This window comes from Mesocricetus auratus, unplaced genomic scaffold (genome assembly GCF_017639785.1).
Source record: "Mesocricetus auratus isolate SY011 unplaced genomic scaffold, BCM_Maur_2.0 Super-Scaffold_100027, whole genome shotgun sequence".
Taxonomy (NCBI): Eukaryota; Metazoa; Chordata; class Mammalia; order Rodentia; family Cricetidae; genus Mesocricetus; species Mesocricetus auratus.
This window is the reverse complement of record NW_024429208.1, coordinates 11,469,849-11,481,984: the sequence shown is the minus strand read 5'-3', so window position 1 is coordinate 11,481,984 and position 12,136 is coordinate 11,469,849. Positions and strand designations below refer to the sequence as shown.

The window sequence follows — 12,136 nt, the reverse complement described above, 5'->3', positions numbered from 1 at the left end:
TGATTTCCCTCACCCTAAGTGCTCTCCGGCCTGTAACATGCAGACTACCTCTTTTCTAACTCTTGTAAGTGGGATCTCACTTGTGTTCCATCCACACTTGGCCTCAGCCTCCTTTGCCTATCCTGTGCCAATGTGCTACAGAGGATTCATTTCTTGGACCTTCACATTGGTGCTGATTTGGGGCTGTTAGGGAAGATATATTGTGCTATGCATTTTCCAGCAGGTTTTGCAAGTTTATATTCCCACACACACACCCCAGAATTTTATGGGAACCAGTTGCCCACTGTCTATGGTACCATGATATTGCTAATTATTTTTAAAGTGTTTATTCTAATGGGAATGTTAAATGAGTTTTAACATCACAATTGAATTGGTTTTCAAAATCTTTGTAAGTGACAAAGTCATTTGTCATTAGTGTAGAAGTGCAATTGTGGGCTTAGTAGCTACAGGTACCTGACTGGGAATATACATGAAGTGAGAGCAAGGCAGACTGCAGGATGATGCTAAGTATGGATATGGGGTAGTAGAGTAGAAAAGTAGTAACCAGACCTCATGGAAGGCAGGAAACACCAACAAGATTCTTGGAGTATGCAACAGTGCCATGCCTTTGGTTTGTTTTTTTTTTTAAAGAAATCTAAATTCCAGATTTTTGGTAGAATTCTTTGGTTGGGGTTAGCCACAATTAATCCTTTTAAATGATTTGGCAAGTTGTGACATAACTAAGAGTCATTGTCCATATTTACCACGTGAAACCAATTCCTATCAATAGTGGATTATCTTACATATTCCAACCTACTTCCCTGTGGATAATTAGAGTTTCACTGTCCTCCTCTCTTACTCCATTGCAAATTCAGTCTTCTTTAGCTTTGCCATTTATCATTGTTAAAGGAATTAAAATGGAAGCGTGTGGAAATTAATTTAAACTCTGCAAAAGAGTGGAGTTTGAAAAAAGTAGGTATTATCAAGAGTCAGAAGAAGTCACAGTGAAACCTAAAAAACAACCGTCTTTAGCACCAGGATCAGCATTAAACTGAAGTTCTTATTGATGTATGAATTACTATTGGACAACGGTTAAAATGTTTGATGAGGGAGAACTTAGTATCAGGGAACCATTGGCAGGAAGACAGAACAAGTAAAGTTAGTGTAACACTTTTTCTGCTTGCAGAAGCTACAAAAATAAGAGACAGAGTAATTTACAATTGATTACCTTAATCTTACAAGCTACCTAAAAGCAAGTAAAACTACTCCCCTGGAAAACGTTTCCAAGTTTTATCATCAAGGATACTGAGCTCTCCCATTCACACACTATCTAATGACAAATGAATTCCATGGAAACTGTAGAAAGTAGAACAGCAACGTGTCAAGCGGCACTTGTCATTAAACTTATTCTGGCAGGACTGCTTGGAGAGACAAAAATTGTAGGTATGGGGATCTCACTTAAAACTGTAAGACGCAAGGAATTTATTTAAAAATGCAAATTTCTCTTTTTGAACAATAGGAGTTATCCATGGAGTCTGGGATTGATCCTGGCCAGGAATATGGACGAGATTATTACAATTATGAGCATGGGTACATCTTCAGTTTTTCCTTCAGAATTGCATTGTGTTATTTTTAAAATGTTTATTGCTAGTAAATTTTTAGAGCATCATTGCCTCGATTTTATAACTGAAAACGAATAGTGTATCTGATTTTTACGTTAGTCGAGTTCTCGCCATTTTGCTGTTGCACTTGTGCTGCTTGTGTATGTAGAAGCCTGCAAAGAAAGCTCATAGTGATTAAGTTGGGACATAGAAGCCAAACATGTTTGCTCAATTCCTGAATTCACCATTTATTCCATATGCTGGGTTTAGCATTTTAACTAACCAGCCTACCTCAAGTTTTATGCCAGAGCAGTGAAAAAATAAAAACAAAGAATATACTTCAGAACCTAATGGAAAGTATGTACATGTAGAGTTAATTCTTCATGCCTAAGCCAACTGCCCACAAAAAATACGGAACAATGACAATGCCACACAGGCCATATTCCATACAAATTTTCATGTAAAAACACAGCATTTACATCCTTGGTGAATTACATACTTGGTTCTTCATTTTTATGAAGTATTATATCTTTTTCCTACTTCTAGTCTCTCCTCAAATTTATGTGTGAAATAACAAGTCTCTTCCTTGTTATTCCAGGGAAACCTTATTGGGTTAAAAAAAAAAAAAGCTCTGGCATCAGGTAGTGGTTCTTACATGTAGTTCTGTTTTGTTTCGTTTTGTTATAATTTTTAGAAGGAACTTAATAGATCCTAAAGTATCTATTGATGAAATAACGAAGAACAAGAGGAAAGCAGAGATCATTGTGGTAGTCTACACCCACATGAGAAATGTCTCAAGTTACAAGTTTATGTTGCAGGTATGAAATGCCCCAGTATGGAAGTCGTCGCCGCCTGCTCCCACCTGCTGGACAAGAGGAGTACGGTGAAGTGATGGGTGAAGCCGAAGAGGAATATGAAGAGGAAGAGGTAAATGTTAGGACTTTGTGAGCAAAGGAGCCATGTGATAATGAGCTTTCGATCAGGTTTGACTAACAGGCTGTCAAATACTCCAGTTTTGAGAATTTCTAATCATTTAGTATTTGTTTTTCAATGAAGTCTCACAGGGCTGGCCATTTCATTCTCTATTCTATGGAGGGAAATTCTTTAACTTTTTTCAGTTGACTTCCTTCTGTGTAAAAGTTTAAACAATTGAAAGAAGTTGCAATAAAATGTTTTCTAAAGGCAGAACTAAGACCCAAATCTATTAAAAAATTATACAATACCTGATTACTTTTGTTATACTATCTGCTTAACTAAAAATCATGAGAACTACAGTATTCATATGTCAATTATCACAGAACAAAGTATCTTCACTAGTATGTTTAAAATATTATGTGACTCATTTATAAGTTAACATGAATCATTTCTTTCAAATTCTTACACCTTGCCTGCTATATTTATTTGGGAAACAACTCTCTTTCTTTCCATGAAGTGACTGTTATTGCAGCTCTAATTGGTTCAAAATTCAACAAGACAGATTTTTCAAAAAAAAAATTCAAATTACCGAATGTAGTTTCATGAGTTTAAAAACTCTGAGACACAGCAGAAAGTTAACAAGCCAAAACTCTCGATTTAGAGAGAGAAATGGCAATGATTTTTTTTCTTTCTTGATAAAAGTTTTAAAATGAAACTGTTAATAATAGAAAAGAGAGACCATTAGATTTGGGTATTAATACCTTAAAGGCAAAATAAAATCACATACTGCCTGTCTGCCAGCCAGCTTCTCTTTATCATCAGAAAAGAATGTTGTCTTTGTTTTTTGGAAACAATTTGCATAGCTTGTGTGAGGCTATTAACCCCCCCCAAAAGAGAATCCCTGCTTAACTTATGAGGGACAAGATGGCATCGTGACTACCCTTGAGCTATCATCTAACCTTTGAATTGCACTCTCAAAACTTCCAGGAAGAGCCAGAGAAAGTTAAAAAACCCAGAGTTGAAATTAGAGAACCCAGTGAGGAAGAGGTAGTGGTCACTGTTGAGAAGCCACCAGCCGCCGAGCCCACGTACCCGACATGGAAGAGAGCCAGGATATTCCCAATGATTTTTAAGAAAGTCAAAGGTCTCGCCGAGAAAAGAGGCATAGACCTTGAGGGTGAGGAGTGGAGAAGGCGCCTTGAAGAAGAAGACAAAGACTATCTCCAACTCACTCTGGACCAGGAGGAAGCCACCGAAAGCACGGTGGAATCCGAGGAAGAGGAGGAGGAGGAGTCCAGCGACTACACCGAATACACAGAAACCGAGTCCGAGTTCAGTGAGTCCGAGACCACCGAGGAGTCGGAGTCGGAGACCCCGTCTGAGGAAGAGGAGGAAAGCTCTACTCCAGAGTCAGAAGAATCTGAGTCCACTGAGTCAGAAGGGGAGAAAGCCAGGAAAAACATCGTGCTAGCTCGAAGGCGGCCTGCAGTAGAGGGAGTCCAGGAAGTGAAAGGCAGGAGAGAGGAGCCACAGGAAGAGGTGGAGGAAGAGCTTCCAGCGGAGGAAGGACGTCCGGAAGAAGAGGAGAGCGAAGCAGCTCCCATGGAGGAGTCTGCAGACCTGGAGGCTCAAGAGATCCCTGAGGAGGGCAGTGCAGAATCAGCCTCCATGGAGAGGGCCTTGGGAAGCGAGGAGGAGTCCGAACTGAGCAGCAGCAGCAGCAGCACGAGTGAAAGTCTGTCTGGAGGCCCATGGGGCTTCCAGGTGCCGGACTACAGCAGAAGGAAGGATGCAGACCCGACCAAGTCCCCAGGGGCAAACTCCGAAGGCTACAACACAGCCCTTTAGAAAGAGTTCATAGTAGGTGGGGTTTGCGGTGATGTGTGCTCCCGTGTGTAGTGCCTCCCTGTGTGTTCTCTAAAATGACTCTCGGCTTTAGAATGATTTCACTCTGACTCAAGATCAGAAGTAGGTCAGAAAAAAAAAAAATGACATATGCTACCTACATAGGTGTGCATGCGGAAACACACTGAATCAAAACTGACTACTCTCTCCTGTACCATCAAACCGAGAAACATCAGCACTGACTATAAAGTGGCATTATCAGTGACAGTTGTCCATAGCAACAGAAGATGCGTATATATGTGGCAAATATGTAGTCTTTGCAGAATAGATGCTAGACAAGCAACAGCAAATGATAAGAGTAATTGTGTCTCTGAATTTCTGCTCACTGAGAAGGTGCCATATCAAAGATACCCTACATCAGCTCCCACCTTCAAATTCTAGGAGTTAAATGAAACCGTATTTTGAAAGTTAAAAGTGATTACCACTTATGCTGTGTTCAAAAATATATTGTACCAGTTACAGCCTCTCTTCTGGGCAAACAGACACAACCATAATTTAAAATACTCATACAGAGTCCAGAAAAACATTGCCTCTTCAGTGCAGATAGAACATTCACGTTCCCCCAAAGTGCCATACTGTTTAGAGAAACATGCATCATTGCTCATGTTTCACTCCTCATCACTTCTGATATTTCTTGGTAAAAAACAACTGAATCAGTGAAAATGCCCATTGTTTCCCAGTTGCTTATACAAGGAGACGTTCTGATTTATGTAGTAGTAAGCATTCATGTTGCACAGGTAGTTCCTCTCAGTAAGTGGAGTCCAAGTGAGGGGACCCAGGACAATCAGATGTTTCGACTGATGATTTGTGTCAAATGTACCAACATTTTCACTACATGAGACAGTGAATTACAAATTAGAGTTACATGAATTCAGCAATATCTTTAAAGTACTGGAAAGAGAAGCATTAAAATGGGTACAATGTATAAATTCTGTTCCTGGCTATCTGCTTCACTCCCTGGGTAGTTTAGCAGTTGTAAAACAATGAGTGGGAATTTTGCTGACTATGAATAAATACACTTTTCTTTTCACATCTCACTGTATCTTGATGTAAAAAGAAAGTGTTTCCTATTAGGTCTACTTCCAAACTCAGCAACACTTCATTCAAAGGCATTTAAACTCTGAATCCAATACAGTATTGGAGAAAAGAAAGTAAGATATGAAAAGGGTCCTCATCCCTGCTTGAGAATTTTCTTTGTCACCTTTCCAGGAACTGCTGTGTGATCTCGACGACCTTTGGTTTCCTTTGAGAATGACTCGTGTATTGTGATTCTTTTTCAGTGGACGAGAAAAAGAATGATCAAGTTAGTGGTGGATCGAGAGTGTGAAAGCAGCTCCACTGGGGAAGACAGTGCCCCTGAGTGTCAAAGAAGCTGTCCCTACAAGCCGGGTAGCCACAGCAATGTCAACGGCAACATTTACATTGCACAGAATGGTTCTGTGATGAGAACACGCCGTGCCTGCCTCGGCGATAGCTTGAAGGTCCCCTCCCCTGTGCCACGGGGGAAACATTTGAAGAAGTTAGACAAGTTGGCAGTGACACACGAGGAGAATGTGCCCCTGAACACGCTGTTCAAGGGGCCTTTTCCTACAGAGAAAGTGAAAAGAACACCAACCCTGGTCACTTTTGCCCCATGCCCCGTGGTGGCCGAGCACTCAGCAGTGAAGCCATCAGGGACCAGGCTGAGAAACACAGCCGAGCAGGAGTCCATGGTAGACAGTAGGCTCTCCAGAGAGTCGATGGAATTCCACGGTGACAATATACCATCAGATGAGGAGGAGCTCTGGATGGGCCCATGGAACAGCCTCCATATACCAATGACAAAACTCTGACCAATAAAAAAAGTAGTAACTTGTTTTTTACTTGTTTTTAAATGAACTGTGCTTTTTATTGTCACAAAAAATCAACATATGGGGTTTATAATGTGCACAAGCTAACATTTTGAACAGTTTGCTTTGCAAATAAGAGAGAAAAAGAGAGATATTACATTTGTATCAATTGTTAACCCCAGAAAATCTTTATGGACAGATTTAATTCGCTAAATAACATATATAAAAGTTAAGCTATTTTGTTGAATATTGAATTAGTTTTCATTGTTAATAAACAAGAAGCAACAGTAAAAATCATTAAAGTTTTTGGTTAACATAGATTGTAATCCATTTCTAGATTTTCAGCACATGTAATTTTATTTTCTATGGGATAAAGGATTTTATAGGTATGAGACTTATACAGATACTGTCTGTACAGTGCTGACTTTATAAATGAAAAATAGACTTGCAAAACAGCAGTACATGTGGGAATCACTTGTAAGTTATTTTTAATCCTGACATTACTTATTATCCACAATGAAGTTTTAAAGATTTTGAAATAGTACCTTTGACCTTAGGAAGAATATTTGAGGTCAAAGATTTAAAAAATAATAATTTACAATGCTACCTGGTGCACACCACACATGTCCGTGAACACAGTCTATCCATTCCAATTGTAGCAAATTAACCACTTGAAATTCAGTAAGTGTTTGGAGCAACATAGAAACCTCACCCTCAGCTAAAGCTCACTGAGAAGTAGAGAGGACCAAATAGGCAATAATGCTTCTAGAATCCAATCCAAGTTGGGTGGACAACATGACAAGGCAGAGAAGTCTCGATGTGACTAGACATGAATGTTTCATGAGCGGAGCATACAAGGCTATGTCAGGGTCACAGATACATACAATGTGTGAAATGCCTATACGGGCTGCATATATAGCTTTGTTACATTGGTGCACTTACCTTCTCCCAGCTCCCGTTCATTTATAGGTAATTCTAATGCACGTATTGATGTGCGATGGTCCAAAGCCAGAAAAAAAATGGTTGTCTACCTATTTGTCTTATCAAATTGTCTGCAAATATGTCTTCATTTCCAACCTCTGAACAAAGCACGGTGTTTTCCTATTAATAGAAGCTAAACAAAATATCCTTTAAAAATCGCCTTGTGTGTTGCACATTCTACAGCTGTAGAAAGGTGACCAAAGTAGACTAAAATAATTCAGAATTTTATTGAGTATGTCTTAGTGTTATATATTGTTAATCCAAATTTTGCACTGTATTGACCAAGTTCATATTTCAATTAAATCCCCTCGGGTATGCTTGCTATTTGGTTGAAGAACTGACATTATTATTTATTGCCCCAACATGATTCACATTTTTAAAAAGTTTTTAGGGTATTATTTTCATATTTACAAGGTAAAGAAATTATATTCATAAACTTGCCATTTTCTGTAACTAGTATATTTTTATTTCAGATTTCTGAACATATTTGTAATCATATCCTGACATCTCATTCTATTGGGAATTACTTCCTTTTTATACCCTTAGAAAAGTCATCAGCATTAATAGTAATGTTATAGGTATAGACTCATGTCCACACTTGCAGGCCTAATAACAAGAATGTGCATTTTCACAATATCTAAGATGGCTAGTATGTATATTGAAATTCGTGAAGCAATGATGTACTCATTCAAGCACCAAAGCAATTGTTTGTGACATGAAATATTTTGCATTAAGCATTCATATTTCTCTATTAGCTCAGTCATTGATCACTGACTATAATTAATATTTTTGTAACATTCCATGATAGTATTTCATAAAGTTTTAAATATTTTTTCTCCCTTTAGCTTCTGTCTGTAAAATTTATTTGTTGCTGTTTCTATCACAATTATTTTTTTTTGCTTTCAAGCCATAGTTTCTTATATTTCGGGTAGGTAAGTCGGCAGTGTTTATGTTTTGGTTAGTGCTATTGAGAAAAACAAGCTTGAGATGGGGGTAAGATTTGAGTATTTCAGTAAAAAACTGTATGGGTATCAGAAAATTTCTGTTAAGATATGAGCATAGTTCTGAAGGTTAGCTTTTTTCCCAAGAATAATGTCCTAACATTATGAAAAGCACTGTTATTTTCAAAATCACATTTTGTAAGACAATATGCAGCTATTAAAACCCAGGGGGCATGCCTATTTGAGCACTTACAGAATGATCATTTTGATACAAGTGATCACAAGGCTAATCTATTCCTGGGGTGAGATAAAGATGAGCAAACTTGATGTAGAACGACCAAATCAAATGTTTGGGTTAGTGTATTTGGAGAAAAGAGACAGCACTAAAACTCTAGCTAAATAAATCTGAATTGGTTGAATCATTACATTCCCAGGACTTTGAACAGCCCATAAAATCCTGACTCAGTTTTAAACTGCAGAACACAGGGGAAATGCCTAGGTATATTTAATCTTAAAAAAGAGTTAACATTAGATGGTATTTACATGTAAGTGTGCATAAGAAAATTTGAGCCTGGTTTTCCTGGAAGGGCATAGGAAGTTCCTTTAATTTTTGTTCTTAACATCAGCTTTCAATAAGACAAACAAAGAAAAAGAAGAAAACATCAGCTCCCAGTGAACCAACCTAAATGGTAGATACCATCAAGTCCCAGTATAAAACATGACATTAGAAGCCTTGTAGGCATGAAAATCAAGAAGCAAGAGCAATCAGTATAGTAGGGTATTGGCCACTCAGTGGCCATCAGCTCCCAGTGTCCTGAGTCTCTAGATTTCTTCTTCTCATTGGTTGAAAGATATGAGAGCTATTCTCAATCCAAAGGACCTTCTTAAAGTGTGGAAAAGGCTTGCCTTGAAGTCCCCACTGCCAGCAGTGATGTTAAACTATGCCGTTTGCCCTCTAAGGTTCTTCCTAACAGTCACTGTAGCTACAATCAAAACGTTGTTAATAACATGTATCACAGAGCAAGAAACCACTGAATATTGATTGGTGAAAGAAGCCATTGTCTTTCTTTCCTTCCCGGACCTTCACATATCTCTGGTTCTGGTTTGTTCGTTGCATGCACTTTACATAGTAAGGAGAACTTACAGGCTACTTCAGTTCACTGGTCAAATAGGTGGAAAGTGCTAAGAATCTATTCTCAGGGCGGATGCCTCCTGTGCCTGTCAACACCACAGTGTTGCATCTGAGGGGTCAAATAGTATCCAGGACTCCATTTCATATAGAAAGTTTCTCCCTATGCGAGTGTAGTAACATAAATGCCTTGTTGTATTTCTCTTGTTTTAGCATTGGTTGATTCCAGTTACTTTTTTTTACATTAAAATCTACTTTAAGTTTATGGTAAGTTAAGCACATGTATGAAGGATGTGGATGTTTGAGAAATTATAAGGACAGCCACTGTTTTGCTGATTTCTCAAACACCTGTTCTTCCTTAAATGACATGTTACTGTATGAAGAAAATCAAGTATAAAGTCTGGGTTAAAGTGCATTGTTATACATTACACAATGTTTTACAAATAAATTTCTATTTAAAGAAAGATGTTTCTTTGTTTTTCAGATAGAGATAAAATCAGCAATTATTTTGTCATCCCCATGTGAAACTTAATTCTACTACTAACAAAAATAAAGACCAGCTGCCCACCTAGACCACACAGTCTCTAGGTCCTAGGTCCTGGGGCAAAACCCTGGGCCCTTTTCCCACCCACATCAGTCACACTAGCAAGTCAGCAGGGAAGTCTCCTGCAGGCAGACTATACCAACAGCCCCCCACAGGACCATATAACCTATAAATCCCACTCTGCCCCCAATGCCACCCACCCATCCCTTGGGACCTCAGCAGCTCCCTGGGACACAGACATCTACTGCATGGAGAGGGTTGAGAGAGAGGAGACTGAGAAGAATGAATCAATAATAAAGACACAGCCTGCACCAATGGGAAGAAGGGATGGGTAGACATCAATACAAAAATACATTCAACAACCTAAAGAGCAATATGGCAACACCAGAACCTTGTAGTACTCCATCAGGAAGACCGAACATCCCAACACAGAAGAAGCAGAAGAAAATGACTTTAAAAATAACTTGATCAAGATGATGAAGGCCTTAAAAAAGAAATGAAGAATTCCCTTAAAGAAATGGAGGAAAAGACAAAAATATAAAAATCAGTAAGTCCCTTAAAAATGGTCAATAAAAAACAATCAAACAAGTCCAAGACTTGAAAACTTAAATGGAGGTAATAAAGAAAACACAAATAAGAGGGAATTCTGGAAATGGAAAACCTGGGTAAATGAACATGAACTACAGATGCAAGCATAACCAACAGAATGTAAGAGATAGAAGAGAGAATCTCAGGTGTTGAAGATATGATAGAGGAAATAGATTCATTGGTCAAAGAAAACTTTGAAATCAACAAAGTTATAAGACAAAATGTCCAGGAAATCTGGGACACCATGAAGAGTCCAAAGCTAAGAATAATAGGGATAGAATGAGGAGGAGAATACCAGCTCAAAAGGCACAAAAAATATATTCAACAAAATCATAGAACAAAATTTTGCCAACCTAAAGAAGGAAATGCCTATGAAGATACAAAAAGCTTACAGAACAATAAATAGACTGGGCAGAAAAAAAAGGCTCTTGCCAAATAATAATCAAAGCCAAAATATACAGAATAGAGAAAGAATATTAAGAGCTGCAAAGAAAAAACGTTCAAGTAACATATAAAGGCAGACCCATCAAAATAACACTTGATTTCTCAATGGAGTCTCTCAAAGCCAGAAGGTCCTGGACAGACATTATGCAGACTCTAAGAGACCCTGGATACCAACCAAGACTACTATTCCCAGAAAAACTTTCAATTACCATAGGTGAAGAAAACAAGATATTCCATGACAAAACCAAACTTAAATAATACATGTCCACAAATCTAGCCCTACAGAAAGCACTAGAAAGAAAACTCCAACTCAAGGAGGTTGGAGGTACCCTGGAAAGCAGAGGCAATAAATAATCCCACATCATCAAATAAAGAAACAAAACACCACCACCATAAAAATTAACAGGAATCAACAATCACTGATCACTGATATCACTTAATATCGATGGACTCAACTTGGCTATGAGGAAACACAGGCTAACAGAATTGTTACAAAAACAGGATCCAATCTTCTGCTGCATACAAGAAACCTACTTCAACTTCAAAGACAGACATTTCCTCAGAGTAAAGGGTTGAGAAAAGACTTTCCAATCAAATTTAACTTTAAAAAAAAAGCTGGTGTAGCTATCTTAATTTCTGACAAAATTGACTTCAAACTAAAGACAATCAAAAGAGATGATGGACATTTCATATGCATCACAGGAAAACTCCATCAAAAAAAGTCTCAATCCTGAACATATATGCCCCAAATACAAGGGAACCCACATTCTTTTGTTTTGCACCCACATTCTTAAAAGAAACATTACTAAAGCTTAAATTGCACCTCAAATTGTGGAAGACTTTAACACCCCACTCTCACTAGTGGACAGGTCTGCCAGACAGAAAATTAACAGAAATTTTAACTAACAGATGTTATGACTCAAATAGACTTAGTAGACATCTATAGAACATTCCACCAAAACACAAAAGAATACACCTTCTTCTCAGCACCCCATGAAACCTATAAAATTTACCACATACTTGATTACAAGAAAATCTCAACAGATACAAAAACAATTGGAATAACCCCATGTATCTTATCATATCACCTTGGCTTAAAGTTAGAATTTAACACCACCACAAATTCTAGAAAGCCTACAAAATCATGCAAACTGAACAATACCCAACTGAATCACTCCTGGGTCAAGAAGAAATGAAGAAAGGAATTAAAGATTTCTTAGAATTCAATGAAAATGAATGTACAACATACCCAAACTTATGGGACACTATGAAAACAGTGC

At 38.1% G+C, this 12,136-nt stretch overlaps 1 protein-coding gene across 2 annotated transcripts in view; it reads left to right on the top strand.

Annotated features, from left to right (window-relative positions):
• Positions 1-9,744, top strand: part of Pcdh15 (protocadherin related 15) — a 1,295,283-nt gene extending 1,285,539 nt beyond the window's left edge. Inside the window, exons 34-36 of one of the 2 annotated variants that reach the window (XM_040732072.1) lie at positions 2,399-2,507; positions 3,483-4,359; positions 5,681-5,812. In XM_040732072.1, coding sequence (XP_040588006.1) covers positions 2,399-2,507; positions 3,483-4,343 — 970 coding nt within the window. In that variant the 3' untranslated portion in view covers positions 4,344-4,359; positions 5,681-5,812. Of the gene's footprint in view, positions 1-2,398; positions 2,508-3,482; positions 4,360-5,680 lie in introns of both variants that reach the window. The other variant, XM_040732073.1, reaches the window with a different exon arrangement.
• Positions 9,745-12,136: the final 2,392 nt, after the last annotated feature.